This window comes from Canis lupus, chromosome 11, assembly GCF_048164855.1.
Source record: "Canis lupus baileyi chromosome 11, mCanLup2.hap1, whole genome shotgun sequence".
In the NCBI taxonomy this organism is placed as follows: domain Eukaryota; kingdom Metazoa; phylum Chordata; class Mammalia; order Carnivora; family Canidae; genus Canis; species Canis lupus.
The window spans coordinates 72,146,903-72,161,511 of record NC_132848.1 but is presented as its reverse complement, the minus strand read 5'-3'; the positions used below and the strand labels follow the sequence as shown (position 1 = coordinate 72,161,511).

Genomic DNA, 14,609 nt, shown 5'->3' with positions numbered 1-14,609 from the left:
TCGCAGCGCTGGGCAGTGATCACCACCGTCCATCTCCGGAGCTCATCTTCCCTCACTGGGACTCTGATGCCATGAAAAGAGTAACCCCCAGGACTCTGCTCCCCTCCTGTGGCTCACGACTTCCCGTTGAGGAGTTTGGGGGCTCTAGATGCCCCAGACAAGCGAAGTCCGACAATGTCTGCCCTTTTGTGTCCGGCCTGTCTCACTTACCACGTCGTGAATGTGCATCCTGATGTGACGTGCGCCGTAATTTCGTGCGTTTTTAAGGTTGGATAATACCGCGTTGTGTGTATGAACGCATTTCGCTCACCCGGCCACCCGTCGCTCTCGGTTCCCCGGCTGCACCCGGCTGGAGCCGATGCGCCTGCGGTGACTCTCCGTTCCACCTTGAGGATCGTGTGTCCACTTCCACGCGTGTAACGATGGTCCCGGGGGAGCGGCGAGCGGCCCGTAGGCGCCCCTACTGCGCACGCGGGCGCGGCCCCTGGAAGGGCTCCCCGCGCGGGTCCCGCCCTCCCGCCCCCGCGGCCGCAGCCGCTGCCCGGGCGCTCCGGGGTCGGGGCGCCCCCGCCCTAAGACGACTGACCGCGGGCCGGGTCGGCAGAGCGCGGCGCAGCCCCCAGCCCCGGAGCCGCCCGCCCTAGGCGCGCCGCCGTGTCGGGGCGGGTCTCGGGGGCGCCGCGCACCCCTCCCGCGGGCGCAGCAGCGCCCAGGCCGTGCACCCAAGCGGCCCCCGTCCGCGCCCCCGGGGACCGTCCGCCTCCTCCCGTGGGCGCAGGCGGGGCGGGTGTCCCGGGCGCGTCCTCCCGTGGGCGCACCTGGCGGCGGGTCCTCCGGGCGCGTCCTCCCGTGGGCGCACCTGGCGGCGGGTCCTCCGGGCGCGTCCTCCTGTGGGCGCACCTGGCGGCGGGTCCTCCGGGCACGTCCTCGCGTGGGCGCAGGCGGGGCGGGTCCTCCCGTGGGCGCACCTGGCGGCGGGTCCTCCGGGCCTGCGGGCGGCGCTCGTCGGGCTCGGGCCCGGGCGGGGCTGCAGCCGGGCCCCTCTCGGCGGCGCACGGCGGTCCGGGCGGCGCGGGGCGGGGCGGGGCGGGGCGGGGACGCGGCGGCGGCGGCTCCGAGTCGGCGGGGCCGGGGCGCGCAGGCCGGTCCCGGCGGCGGGGCGGGCGGGGGCGCCATGTGGTTCATGTACGTGCTGAGCTGGCTGTCGCTCTTCATCCAGGTGGCCTTCATCACGCTGGCCGTCGGTGAGAGCGCGCGGCCCGGGGCGGGGGCCGGCACCAGGCGGGCGGGGGGTCGCGCCGGGGGGCGCCGGAGCCGCCGAGGGCCTCCCGCGGGTGCCCGCCCCGCCCGCCGCGCCCTGCCCTGCCCTGCCCTGCCCTCCGGGTCCTGCCCGCCGCGCCCTGCCCTCCGCGCCCTGCCCCGCGGGAGCTCGGGGCCTGCCGGGGTCACGGCGGCGACTCGGGTGCCCCGCCCGACCCCGCGCGCCGCCAACCGCCGCCGGGTCCCTGCCCTCCCTCCCGGCCACCGCCCGCTCAGGTCTCCGCTGAGCCCCCCGCTCCTCCGGGCCCGGCGGAGCCTCGGCCACCCGGGGTCCCCGCCCCGGGGCCAGGGAGGGACCGCGTCCGCCGCAGCCCTGGCCCGCTCCCAGCCGCCCTCGGCCCCTCCCCGGGTGCCGGGGACCCGAGAGCGCCCGTCCCGTCGCTGCCCTGACCCAGCTCTGCTCCCCAGGCGGGGGGACGCCACGTGGGATGAGCGGGTCGCGCCCGGGGAGGGCGGTCACGGGGGCGGCGGGGCGCGCGGCAGGGGGAGGGGGAGGGGGAGGGCGGCCCCCCAGCGCCTCCCGCTCGCCTCTCCCCACCCTCAGCGGCCGGACTCTACTACCTGGCGGAGCTGATAGAGGAGTACACGGTGGCCACCAGCAGGATCATAAAGTACATGATCTGGGTAAGCGGCGGCCCCAGGGCCCCCCACGGCCCCCCAGGGCCCCCGTAGTTGCCTGCCTCGGGGGAGGCGGATGGGAGACCTGTGGCCCCGCTGCGGCTTCCCCAGGGGCAGGGCTGCCCGCAGACCCGGCCTCGGCTCCTTAGGCTGCTGTGCACCTGCTGAGCGCTGAGCCCACGCTCGTGTTGGCGGGACCGTGGCTGGGCCTTTGCGTGCTCTTGTCCACGGCCTCTGGCCCTCGCTCCGCGCGGAGCATTTACGAACCTGAGGACGGTCCTGAGTAGCTGGGTGAGAGTACTCGCTGCCCCGGGCGCCTCGTGCCCTGGCCTCGGCTCATGGGAGGCTTCTGTTCCTGAAGACGCAGCCCTTGTCCCCGATGTCGAAGCTGCTAGATCCCTGCCAGCTGCAGGGAGAGGTGGCGATGAGACCATCTGGATGGGAGAAGTCCAGTGCCTCTCAGGTCCCTGGTGTCAGCAGCCACTGGGCCCGGCTTGGGGTACAGGCATATAGTGGCCACAGGACCAGAGCTCTCAGCTCCGGGTTCAGAGGCCTGGCCTGTGGGTTTCGCTAGAGCAGTTATTAGATCTTCGTTCTGCCGACTGCGGTTTGTTAAGCGCCGACAGCTCTCAGTCCTTCAGAACAGTGTTTGTTCAAGGTACAGGTGTCCTTATTGGGTTGTGCCACCAGTGCAGTGGGTCACGATTAGCGTTCTCAAAAAACACAGAATAGAAAAGAGTAGAATTGAAATTTGAACTTGGGTCTGTAAAATGCCTCGTGGGTTGCTGTCAAAAGTTTCTGAGCATTGAAAGATGTTGCTCGCCCTGTGGGAGTGGAGAGACAAGTTGGGGAGGTGAGATCTGGTGACTGTGAAACACGGAGAGACTGAGGCATGACCCCAGTGTTGCCCGGAGTGGGCTGGGGTGTAGCGAGACCAAGAAGGCTGCCCTGGAAGAGGCTTCCTGTACTGTACCTCTGGTTGTTTCAGTTCTCCACAGCTGTGCTGATTGGCCTCTACGTTTTTGAGCGCTTCCCCACCTTCATGATTGGCGTGGGCCTCTTCACCAACCTCGTCTACTTTGGCCTCCTCCAGACCTTCCCTTTCATCATGCTGACCTCGCCTAACTTCATCCTTTCGTGTGGTGAGAGGGGGCACACGTAGGGAGGCAGCTGGAGTGCATGCGTGTGCCCAGCTAGTCCGGGGCACTGTGGGGATACACAGAAAAGAGGCAAACCAGTAAGGTCCTCCAGGAGGCCAGGCTGATTGGAAATATGGCGCTCTCACACTTGAGGGGCCTAGAGTCTACCTTGGCTCTGGTGACTGGTATTTGGGGCGACGGGGTGGTGGGGTTGGAATACCCAGACAGGGAGGGCTTTCCCAGGGAGGTGAGTTTGAGAAGGGAGAAAAAGTGGGAGTTCAGACCCCTTCTGCATCTTACCAGGGGGTGAACCCCCGCCACCCCACCCCACAGTAGCAGGCCCTCCTGGCTTCCCTTTGTCATCCCCCAGCCTACTCTTTAAATGCATGAGAGAGTTTTCCTGAAGATCTGTGGGCATCTTCCAGTTTCCCCTAGTGCTAGGAAGGAGAAACAAGACGTGGCATCGGGCTTGGAGGTGGATGTGCGGCTGCTTTGTTGTGGTGCCTGCCCCTCACCTCACTGTGGGAATAGGCAGGGATGCCCGAGTCTGAGCAGCCCAGCCCCAGGATCTGCAAGTTGTCTCTCTCCTCCATAAATGTGGCTGCGCTGTAAGGAGGTGGGCGTCAGTCCGGAGACACCAGTTCAGACTGGTGAGGAGCCCTACCCTGGGGCAGCATGAGGAAGGACCTTCTCACCCAGAATTTGGAGGAATCCTAAAACTGCACCCCAAAGCATCTAGCAAACTGCGCCTTTTTATTCCTGAGGAGTGGGAGCCTCTTTATTTGAGGCCCTCTCCCAGCTGCCCCGTGCAGAGTGGACTCTCTTGGGAGTACGTCATCTGCACACCCATGACTTCTGTACCCACTGCCCATGGGAGGGCACCCTCAGGACTCACATCCACTTAAAAGTAGGTTAATTGTCACAATCCTTTGGGTTACATAACAAGGCTCATTGTGATACCACTCAGAGTTTTCTTACCTGCCTTCTAATTTTGCTCACAAATGCCTTCTGCGGAGGGCAGGGAGGAGCCAATCCTCCATTTGCACAGATGGAGAACTGAATTCTGGAGGGTAGTGTACATGGCTCGTAGCCATCCTGTCAGTTGGGTGTGAAATCAGGACCAAGACTCGGGGCTCCCAACTCCCAGGGGCCTCCTGAAGGTTAAAAGTCCAGCTTTATGTCATTCCCCCCCAAACTGACTGACTCTTCATTCCCTCAACAGGGCTAGTGGTGGTGAATCATTACCTAGCATTTCAGTTTTTTGCAGAGGAATATTATCCTTTCTCAGAGGTAAGAAGCGTTCGGTATGTCAAACTCAGCAAGGACGGAGGACGTCAGGGGGACTCGCATGATTTGCTTTGTGAGCTTAGCTGGGATCTGAAATAGTCTATTCAGTGGTAGCACATTTAGAGAAGATAGAGGAGTTTAGAAAGCAGTGTGGGTAAGGAGCAGAGGTCTCCTTGTCCGCGGTGGGGAGGACACTGCCCTCCCCCAGGGAGTCCTTCCGCTGTCCCAGGACCGCAGCCTAACACCCTGAGGTCAGGACAGGGCACTGGGGTGGCCTCGTCTGACGCAGACCTCACGGGGCTGGGCAGGTTGCAGCCCTGAAGCCCCAGCTCCTCCCAGCAGCCTGCCAAGCCTTTTTCCTCTCAGGGGCTCTTCACACCCTGCTGCTTCAGGTCGCGCGCCCCCCCCCCCCCCCCCCCGGAAAGAACAAGGTCACTTTTGGGAGGAATATGGGTCGCTCCTAGTTTTGTCCTCCATCAACTTCCTGTAGTTCAGATGAGTTCTTGTCCTAGTGAACGGGATTTGGGGATGGTGCTCACACTGGGTCACCCTCAGTCTCCACCTTTCCCCACTGAGCAGTCTCCAGTCTCCATGTCTGAGGTTGCCCTGTCTCTGCCTCCGGGGGCCTCCTTCAGAGATGAGGTGTGGGGCCGTCTGTGCATCCTCCACCACGTCTGTAAGCTACAGGACCACCACGTGGGGCCCACCCTCAGCACCTCCGGGGCACTCTCTTCTCAGTGTCTCTTGTTGCCAGGTCCTGGCCTATTTCACTTTCTGTCTGTGGATCATCCCGTTTGCGTTCTTTGTGTCACTGTCGGCAGGGGAAAACGTCCTGCCCTCCACCATGCAGCCAGGAGGTGAGAAGGCGTGGTCGGGGTCCCAGGTGGGGTGACATCGGCAAGGCCTGGGCCCTGTGAGGGACACGCCTGGGCTCCGGGTGAGTGAGCCGTGTTCACAGCCAGATGCGCATGCTCATCTCCCTGCCTGTGTCTCCACAGATGACGTGGTCTCCAATTACTTCACCAAAGGCAAGCGGGGCAAACGCTTAGGGATCCTGGTTGTCTTCTCCTTCATCAAAGAGGCCATTCTTCCCAGTCGTCAGAAGATATACTGAACCCCTTGGGGAGGGCATGTGGAGCCCCACAGGAGAGTCGGGCCCTGGGCCTGTGCGCTGGGCGGGGCCGTGAGCCTGGAAGGCATCTGCCCCGAGGCCCAGCCCTTGCTCCCTCGACTCTCTGAAGCTCTCGTCCCCGCCTTCCTCGAAGGGCTCAGCTTGGCTCAGATCTGACGCTGCTAGAGGCTGTGACCCCACAGGACCCCGGGAGGATGCCAGAGCCTGCCTGGCCAGGAGGCCGGGGTCCACCTGGTTATGTAGAAGCTGAGCTCCCTAGGGCCCTCCTGCCCACCTCCGCGGTGGGCCGGGAGGTTGTGGCCCAGCCGGGGCAGGCAGGGCAGGGGCCGTGAAGCTGGAGAGCAGACAGGGCTGTTTCCTGGGCAGACGGCCGTGGGGAGGGGCCGTGGCTTGGCACTTCCAAGAGAAAGAGTTTTCGCTGTTGAACTGTGATTTCTGTCCTAGTGCTGACTGCCATTGAATAAAGATTCTAGGTGGCACTGTTTGCCTTAATACCTGAGAGTTCATCTCCCTGTCTTCCCGTTGACCTTCTGCCCTGGACTAGACTGGCTCTTCGGCTCCAGGGGCCCCTGTTCTGGGTTTGAGTCTTGCCCTCCCGGAGGGACCACTCACGGCCCTTCATGGGGAGCGGACAGAGCTCAAGGGCTGAGCGGTGTCAGGGGAGTTAGGGGCGGGGGCAGCCTTTCTTGTGCCCTTCCCTTTCCTTCCATCTTTTCTTTCCCCAAGGCTCCCTGGCTGTGACACTGGGGGCAGAGAGGTACAGCTTGGGACTGGGTTGGCTTTTCAGAGCATCTGCTGTGGCCTATTTGTAAGCCCTCCCCTGGGGAAAAGGAGTGCTTTCTGGCTGAATTCTGTCTTGGGCCCGAGGAGAAACAAAACAGAAATCAGCTTCCAGGCAGCCTGGGTTACAGCCTCATCGAGGGGAGAAAGGGTTCGTCCTTCGTCCCTCTGAGCACACACAGGGCTGGCCCTACCTTTTGTGTGCTCTTGGCTCCTGGGGAGCTGCCCTCGGGCCAGATTCTGGCACAGACCAGCACTTGCTGACTTTGCACCCCAACTACAGTGCCTTGCAAGTACCCAGCAGTACACACTGGGGCAAAGCCCCCGTGAGAGCCGGTCTTAGCCACGTCCTGTACCTCCGAGTGGGGCTGGCAGGGGTGCAGATGGCCAGTGCGCGTGGGGTGCATTTAGGCTGGGGGAGGCCCCAGTGCTTGAAATTCTCTATATTCCTGCCCCAAGTCCCACCGCAGCCCTTCACCTCCTTGACTGGCGTGTTTCCTGTTCTCTTAAAAATACCAGCCTTTCCCTTTCCCTGAGAGGAGTAGCTCGTTGTGGTTTTTTTCTTGGTGGGAATGAGATGCCCAGGCCTCCTTATCCCGTGTCGACAGGGGAAGACAAGGTAGAGGACGCCGGAGGCCGACGTCCTCCTCACTGCTGGGTCAGCAGCTGGCCCTGCTCTCCCTTGCTGTCTACTTTGTTCCTCACCCCGAAGCTAGGTCTTCCCTCCTAGGGGTTGCCAGGGGCCTCCTCGTGCTAAATCCAGCGGACCCTTTCCTATCTGCTGCTGGACCTCTGCAGCATCTAACAGGGCTCATCACCCCCAGCTTCTGGAATTGTGCTTTCCTGGCGCTCCTGTGGCTGGCCTTCCTCCTACCTCTGCTCTTCCCTTCAGTTTCCTGTGAAGCAGGCTTCCCCATTTGCCCCATGCACAGTGGGGTTTCTCAGGGTTCTGCTGTGGGCTCCCTGGAGGAGCCCATCCATGCTGATGGCTTCAGGGACTCACTCTTTGCAGCGGAATTGAGTTCACCTCCAGCCCCAGCATCCCTCCTGATCTTCTGAACCATAGTTCTGCTGCCTTTGGATGCACAGACAGCTCCCGTGGCCCAGAGGACACTTGTTGCTGTCCTCTGCAAACCTGCCTCTTTTGGGTACCTGCCGTGGCCCCAAGACCCTTTGGGAGCCAGACTAGAAACCTGCTTTCTAGCCCTGCTTTCTCTTTCTGCCCCTCCCCCGGCCATCCGATCTCTCAAAACCGTTAAGTTTACCTTCCTAACATCTCTTGATTCAAGCCACACCCACTAGTCATCAATTTACACCTGGATTATTGTGACAGCCTCCTTCTCCTCTGTTCCACAGCCAGAGTTGTCTAAAATGTATAGTTGATCAAGTCACTTCCTGGCCTACAACCTTCCATGGCTCCCTACTGCCCGCAGGATAAAGTCCAGACCCCTTAGCATGGCTTGCAAGACTTGTGATGTCTGGTTCCCGCTCACCTCTCTGGCCTCATCACTTGCCACCTTGCATCCCATGTCCCAGCCTCCTGTATTCCACGATGCCACTTTGATTCCCCTTTCTTCCGCTCACCTTGGGACCTTCTCTGTCACTTCTCTACTTAAAATTTCACTTCCTCTGAGCTCTGTCCCCTCTCCCTGCAGCACACCACACAGATCGCTCTAGGCTTACTTACCTGCTTCCTGGTCTATCTCCCCACTAGACTGTACGCTCCTTGAGGGCAGGGACTGTCCTTCAGTTTTTGTATCAACAATGCCTGGCTTGGTGCCTGGTACATAGAAAGCACTCAATAAATGTTTGTTTAATGAATGATTTGTAGTGGTGCGTGCCGGGGAAAGCAGGGGATCCAGGGTAGCTTCCTGGAGGAAGTGCAAGTGCGTTTTTAGTCTCAGATTGGAGCCACAGGTCCTCCCTCCCTGCCCCCGAGATGTGCTGCTTGTGCCTCCCTCAACGACAGAAACCTCAAAGGACTTAATCTGAACAAGAGGCAGAATTTTCCAGGGGTCCCTCATCCTGGAAGGCTTGTGCCCAGTGGTCCAGGGGTCCCTCATCCTGGAAGGCTTGTGCCCGGTGGGCTGGGGGGAGGAGAGGTGGGGACACCAAAGTGTCACTTTTACAATGCCTGGACCCAGGATAGAGACTGATGCCCACTGTCAGGCCTCTACCCTAACTTAAACCTGGGGAGCCCAATAAATGTCTTTGTGGAGAAGGGAGACCTGGGATCTAGGCTTTTGTTAAGAGAGAAGGGGCTCTGATCTTGGAGCTTGGGAGTGAGAAGTGGAAAGCCTGTGAGAACTTCTCTCCCGCTCGTCCATTCACAACACGAATCACCACACCTCAGCTGTCTTTGGGCTGCCCCAGGTTGAGAGCCTACCAAAGTAAGTTTATGGGGGGCTTTTGAGGGAGGGCAGAGTGGGGAGCCCTTGATGGGCTCGCAGAGCTGCCAGGAAGGCTTCATCAAATGTCTCGCGCAGGTTCATGGCCAGAGTGTCAGTCCAGAAGTTGTCACCCAAGTGCCGCTTCTGGGGCACGTCCCTCATGCTGACGGAGTGAAAGCCCTGGGGCGCTCTCATCCTGTACGGCCGCGCTGAAGGGTACAGCTCTTGCACCATCACCTCGAAGGGCAGCTGGGGCACAGGTGCCACCCGGCTGCCGGCCACCGTGCACAGTTGTGCCCCACCGTGCTCATCAGGCCTCACCTCGAGGAAGCTGCGGAAGTCGTGATCCGGGCTGGGGTCTGGGTGCACGCCCAGGCGGATGCCCTGTGGGTAGCCAATCTGGGCGGTGGGTGATCTGGCTGGGTTGTTGCTCACATTCCACGACTTGGGCCGCCTGACCGTGGGCTTCGTGTACGTGGGTGTGGGTGTCCCCACGGGCTGCAGCTGTAGCGCTGGTGTCTGCCTCAGGCGTGCCTCCGGGGAGGGGTAGAAGCTCTTGGGGGGCCCCTTGTGCTTGGGGGTCTTGGACACGGTGATCGCCTCGGGTGGGGCACCAGGCCCTGGCTTGGCATTGCGGATCAGGGACTGGCCTCGGAGCAGCTGCTTGCAACGGAGCCACTCCTTGAAATCGGCTTCTCTCAGAATTTGGTGCTCTTTCTGCAACATCAGAGGGTGCAAGACAGTCATGGGCGGCTGCCCCTCCTCCCTGCTCCTGTGGAAGGGGGCTCTGTGGCTGCAGCCCTTGGAAACCTCAGGTGTCGCTGGCCAGATGCAGTCTTGCCCCTGAAGGCCTCAGTCCGATGAGAGAAAACTCCCGCCTTATGGGAGCCGTCATTCTGACAGGGAGATAACTGTTGCCTGAAGGGAGCCCTTGGGCTGGTGCGGCAGATAGAACCTCTCCCATCGGGGAGACCTCCAACCTGATACGACCTCCACCCTATGGAAAACCTCAAGTCTCATGGGGAAGACAAGCCTCCACCCCAAAGAAGTCCCCGTTCGGATAGTGGAGATCTGCCCTTCCCTGAGAGAATCTCTGGTTTGATGGGGGAGGAGAGACAAATCCTTGACTCTGGAAGAAGCAAGCAGAAAGGTTTGAAAGGCCTGGAACCGGAGGAGACCAGTCTGGGTAGGCTTCTGGAAGTGGGGCACCATGTATGTTCAGGGATACAGCTGGCCGACTCTCTGGGCTGGGTGGTCATGACTCCATCTACCTGTTTTGCCTCCACTAGAATTGAACCTTCAGCTTGTCACAGAACTGCCCCTTTTCCACCCCCTTATTTCAGTGCCTTGCTCCCCAGACTGTCGCTAAGCCATCAGGTGGTATGGAGATTGACCCAGCTCGGGAGGTAGGCTCTGATTAGGCTAAGCCCATCATAATACTTCCATCAGCCTTGCCCCAGACCCAGGTCAGTCAGTATGTGGCTTTTTTAGCTCTAGGGATTGGGACAAGAATGGACATACGATCCAATTGAGGCCAATGAGGTAAGGGGAGATCTGCAAGGGGCTTCTGGGAAAGTTCAGAGCCACGGGAATGGATGAGCTTTGCCTCCTCTGGATGCAAGGGACTCTGAGGACTGGGTGACATAATACAGGAGGGTGGGGCTGAGAAAACTGGAGAGAAACACAGCTGGAACCAAGCTGGAGTACTGGATTTTGCCAGCCCTGAAGCCCTCCCCACTTCTGGATCCACGTAGGATTCCCAGCATCTTTTCTCTGGGGTTTCTGGCTCTTGCATCCTATATAATTATACCTGCTTAAAATCCTTTAGGCATGCCCCCATACATCCCCAGCACAGGTCCATCAGAGGTGTGAGCCCCTGCCAAATCTGTCCATCTCCCATCTCCAACTCACGTCTATTCCCCTAGCTGTACTGACTTTGTCCTCTGCAGATACCACGCCCTCGTGCACCTCGATGCCTCCACAGGGCTGTCTGGTCCTTGTGCCTGGTCAGCCATTCCCTTCTTCATATGGCCCTTCCTCCTCTGTGGGAATATAACCAATCTCCCATTCTAGACCCTAAGCTCCTTGAGTGAGGGGACTACATCTCATTTGTCTCTGGAGCCTCAGGGTCCAGCAGGTGCCTAGCAGACCGTAAGTGCTCTGTGTCTGTTGGAAAGGATGGATTTTTTTAAAAGACTTTATTTTTAAGTAATCTCTACATCCAACATGGGGCTTGAACTCCCAACCTTGATCAAGAGTCACCTGCTCCACCGATTGAGCCAGCCAAATGCCCCAAAGGTTGGATCTGTTTAACCAGTGTGAGTCCCAATGTAGGGAGGGCATGAGTCTCACCAGCGATTTTCCTCCTAATCCAGAAGGAGGCAACGCACTAGGAGGGGTGCCATAGTTCTTGCTTACTTAAGCTGCTTTTGCTTTCTAATACAAAACAAGGTTTTTGACCTAAAGGAGTGGCTTTTAAGGGTGGAGTTTCAGAACATGGAGAGAAGGAGGCTTTTTCTGGATGGGACTGCTACCAGCCACTCTTCTATCTGCACTTGAGTCATGGCCTCTGGTGCTCAGCTGCTTGGATAGCAGTGGCTGCCCAGTGCCCCTTCCCAGCGCCCCCCCTTACCTGATATTCAGTCAGGTAGTCCTGTTCCATGAAGATCAGCTGGTCCTTGAGCCTCTTCAGTTTCTTCGTCTCACAAGCAAAGTCCTTCTTGTCCCGTCTCCACATCGCATCCTTCAAGAACCTGTTGCCAGGGTGGGGGTATGTCATCCCCCAGTGACAACCTGGGCTAGGAAGACTGGCTGCTGCTGAGAGCCTGGATGAGGGTGGGAGGAGCCACCAGAGACACCATTTCCCACTGTCCAAGGCCCCTCTAACTACTATCCTGTGAGGTGAGAAAGGAACGTGTCTGACAGTGGGATCACCACCACCCTGCTGGGGATCCAAGGCCTCGGGGCAAGGAACGGTAGGGCTAAACCCAAAGGAGTGAGGCCCTGTGGAAAGTCTTGGGAATAATATCCTGGGCAGGGGTCTCCTCTGCACACTTATCGCCCAGCCCAGCCCAGCCCCTCCTGGTAGAGGCTCAGCCTTAGGTGAGGGCCCCAGGGGAAGGGCTAAGAAGAGGGAAGGGGTGGCAGGCTGTGGGTGGTTCTCACACCCTCACCGGGCACAGTCGCGGTGGTTCCATATTTTGCAGTAGTCGATGGGCTTGCAGCCCGTGGCATCTCGGGCATGGACATCGGCACCATTTTGCACCAGCACCTTCACACAGCTCAGCAGGCCTTGGAAGGCTGCCATGTGGAGGGGAGTAGAGCCATTGCATGTCTGACTGTAGAGGGCCACACCAGCCGGGAAGAGGAAAGGAAGGACAAAGGCCATGTGCCTATCAAAGAGGTGGGCAAACCGGCTTCCAGGCCTGCTGTGCCACCGGCCCACTGGGTGACGCATGTCCCTTCTCTCTGAGCTTCAATCTCCTCAACTGTAGGACGGCCTGGACTAAATGAATGGTGGAAGCCTGGTTATATGGATACGCAACAGTTCAGATCTGCCGGGTTGGCTAGAGCTCAGAGGGCACTAAACCTTACTCTTGCTCTCCTGCCCCCCCTCCCCTGACTGGCCATGTGTAAGCCATGGCTCACAAAGCCTGTGTGACCTGGGCCCTGCTGCATCCTCCTCACCCTCATCTTCTGACCTTGCCCCACTCTTTCCCAATGTATGATCTTAGCATGTGTTGTTCCCTCTGCCTGGGACTCTTCCCTGGTTTCTTGCATGGCTGGCTTGCTCAGTTTTCAGGCTGCAATTTAAATGTCCCTTCCTTAGAGGAGACTTCCCCTTCCAAAATAGATCCTCTACCCTATCACTTTTACTCATCACCTCATTACCCTGTTATTTCCTGTGTCACTGCTTACTACAGTGTCATTTTGTTCACTTATTAGTTTGCTACTTCACTGTCTGCTCCTGCACCAGGATATCAGCTTCATGAGGGCAGGGTCCTCAACTCAGGCGTGGCGCTGAGCACATAGGGCAAGTGCAGTCTCCCCTATGCCATCCGTGCACTTTCCATGCGTTTCCTCAGTTATCACAATAGTCTCATGTCATCTTCCCACATTTCAGTTGAAGACCCTCAGGAAAGAGTACCCAAACTTTGCTGCAAATTAGAAACACCTTAGGGATCTTTTAGGCCTTCCAAAGCCCAGACTGCACCCCCGTACCAATTTCGACCTTTGATTGGATCACAGGCACTGGTACTTCGGTATTTCTGAAGCTCTAAGGGGACTCCAGTGTACTGAGGCTAAGGGTTAAGTGACTTGCCCAAGGTCTTGCTATTTGCTAGCAGATGCAAAGCTGGGATGTGAACGATGTCTGTCCTCTCCTCATCTCCTTACTACACCACGTGGGCTCGCTGTGTTATGTGGGGCCCAGTCCTTGTCACCCCACAGCCCTCTGCCTGTCCTGGAAGTGGGGTCTCTATCTGCCTAGGCTCCAAAACACTTTTTGGACACAGGCTGGACTCACGTGTTGAGGGCCGCCCCTTGCTTAAGCAGATAGTGAATGCAGGGGAGGGTCATGGTCTTGTTGTCCCCGTGGATGACCAGGTGCAGGGGTGTCTGGCCATTGTTGGTGGGCAGGTCCACAGGAAAATTGTACTCCTCTACCAAGACCTGCAGGCACGCAAGCTTGCCACTCTGGGCTGCAAAGTGGATGGCAGTGAAGCCCTGTGGGGGCCAGAGGAGGGGAGGAGGAGACTGAGCAGGATTGGGGCCCCTGGGGTCCACAACCAAACCTACAGAGCAATTTCTTAGGGTTCCTGTCCCTCTTTCCTGTACCCCAAGAGTCGCTCACACTCCTTTCCCACTCTCACATGTGCTCACCCTTGCTGGCTGCCCCTCAGTGGCCCTCCTACAGGAGCAAGGCAAATTAGGACTATCGAAAGGAGAAAGGCTATCTATGGATGCTGCACAGGCACACCTTGGCCAGGGAACCACTATGTGAGGAACTTTCTGTGGATGCAGAGGACTTCAGTGCTTGCCCCCAAGCACCTAGGCCTTGCCTTGTCATCGGCTGGAATTTCCTTACGGTCCCGACTCAGACAGAAGTGCAACCATTCCAGGTTGCCCAGTGCAGCGGCAAACAACTCATAGTAGCCCCCAATGGCACTCTGGACCCATGCGTCGTCCGGGCGAGTGAGGGCGCAAGAGTGGAGGGCGGGGAGTGGGGAGGCAGGCAGGCAAGCAGCGTTGGAGTCTGGGCGGCCCGCCCTGCAAAGGGGCTTGCGTGAGCGTAAGGGCTGGCATGGAGCCCCAGGGCAGCTCTGGGGGCCAGGTCAGGGCTCCCTGGTCCACAGGGCAACGAGGGAGCCGGGCACCCGGGCACCCAGCCCAGTTCTCCGGGCTCCTCGCGCGCCCAAGGGCCCCTACCCACTCCAGGGAGGCCCCGCAGCCCGGCCACCTCATCCCGGCCCACCTGGGCTGCTTGGACGCTGAGTCACTCAGGAGGACTCTGGAGGAGACCTTCTCCGCTGACTGCATGGCCACGCTTGTGTGTGTGTGGGGGGCTGCTCCCCACCCTCCCCACGCCCCGCCCCCGCCCCGCCCGGGGAACCCAGTGGGCAGGCCTGGGCCTGCGCTGCTACCTGGGGGAGTAACCATGACTGCCCCTTGTGGAGGGGCGGAGGGGGGAGGGGAGGTAGGGAGAGGGGGAGGGGAGGGAGGGGGAGGAGGGGGAGGGAGGAGGGGGAGGAGGGGCAGGGAGGAGGGGCAGGGGGAAGAGGAGGAGGAGGGAGGAGGGGGAGGGAGAGGGAGGGAGGGGGAAGGGGGAGGAGGGAGAGAGAGGGAGGGAGGAGGGGGAGGAGGGGCAGGGAGGAGGGGCAAGGGGGAGGGGCAGGGGAGGAGGGGGAGGCAGGGGAGGAGGGGGAGGGAGGGACGGGGTGCACT

General features: G+C 59.8%; 2 protein-coding genes across 6 annotated transcripts; one reads left to right on the top strand and one right to left on the bottom strand.

Annotated features, from left to right (window-relative positions):
* Positions 1-1,100: 1,100 nt before the first annotated feature.
* Positions 1,101-8,097, top strand: TEX261 (testis expressed 261). 3 transcript variants are annotated; one of them, XM_072768755.1, is made up of 7 exons: positions 1,101-1,244; positions 1,865-1,944; positions 2,927-3,080; positions 4,300-4,367; positions 4,944-5,040; positions 5,119-5,221; positions 5,363-8,097. In XM_072768755.1, the coding sequence occupies exons 1-7, from the start codon at positions 1,175-1,177 to the stop codon at positions 5,364-5,366; spliced, it is 576 nt and encodes a 191-aa protein (XP_072624856.1). In that variant the 5' UTR covers positions 1,101-1,174; the 3' UTR covers positions 5,367-8,097. The 3 variants fall into 3 exon arrangements, with proteins under 3 accessions (XP_072624856.1, XP_072624855.1, XP_072624857.1); XM_072768754.1 differs by lacking the exon at positions 4,944-5,040; XM_072768756.1 differs by lacking the exon at positions 4,944-5,040 and having other exon boundaries at positions 5,103-5,221.
* A 533-nt stretch (positions 8,098-8,630) lies between these two features.
* Positions 8,631-14,290, bottom strand: ANKRD53 (ankyrin repeat domain 53). Of its 3 annotated transcripts, none has more exons than XM_072768751.1 (6): positions 14,140-14,290; positions 13,727-13,934; positions 13,192-13,391; positions 11,840-12,058; positions 11,299-11,419; positions 8,631-9,383 (listed from the first exon to the last, which is right to left on the bottom strand). In XM_072768751.1, exons 1-6 carry the CDS (start codon positions 14,202-14,204, stop codon positions 8,673-8,675), a joined length of 1,524 nt encoding a protein of 507 aa, XP_072624852.1. In that variant the 5' UTR covers positions 14,205-14,290; the 3' UTR covers positions 8,631-8,672. The 3 variants fall into 3 exon arrangements, with proteins under 3 accessions (XP_072624852.1, XP_072624853.1, XP_072624854.1); XM_072768752.1 differs by having other exon boundaries at positions 11,840-12,004; XM_072768753.1 differs by lacking the exon at positions 14,140-14,290 and having other exon boundaries at positions 13,645-13,870.
* Positions 14,291-14,609: the final 319 nt, after the last annotated feature.

Excerpts from the sequence above, each read along its gene's own strand:
- ANKRD53 (XM_072768751.1), bottom strand. The coding sequence starts at position 14,204 with ATGCAGTCAGCGGAGAAGGTCTCCTCCAGAGTCCTCCTGAGTGACTCA. Across the intron at positions 13,935-14,139 it reads TCAGCGTCCAAGCAGCCCAG|GGCGGGCCGCCCAGACTCCA; the intron begins GTGGGCCGGGAT and ends GCCCCTTTGCAG. Across the intron at positions 12,059-13,191 it reads CAAGGGGCGGCCCTCAACAC|GCACATGGCCTTTGTCCTTC; the intron begins GTGAGTCCAGCC and ends CCTCTTTGATAG.
- TEX261 (XM_072768754.1), top strand. The coding sequence starts at position 1,175 with ATGTGGTTCATGTACGTGCTGAGCTGGCTGTCGCTCTTCATCCAGGTG. Across the intron at positions 1,245-1,864 it reads CTTCATCACGCTGGCCGTCG|CGGCCGGACTCTACTACCTG; the intron begins GTGAGAGCGCGC and ends CCCCACCCTCAG. Across the intron at positions 4,368-5,118 it reads AATATTATCCTTTCTCAGAG|GTCCTGGCCTATTTCACTTT; the intron begins GTAAGAAGCGTT and ends TCTTGTTGCCAG.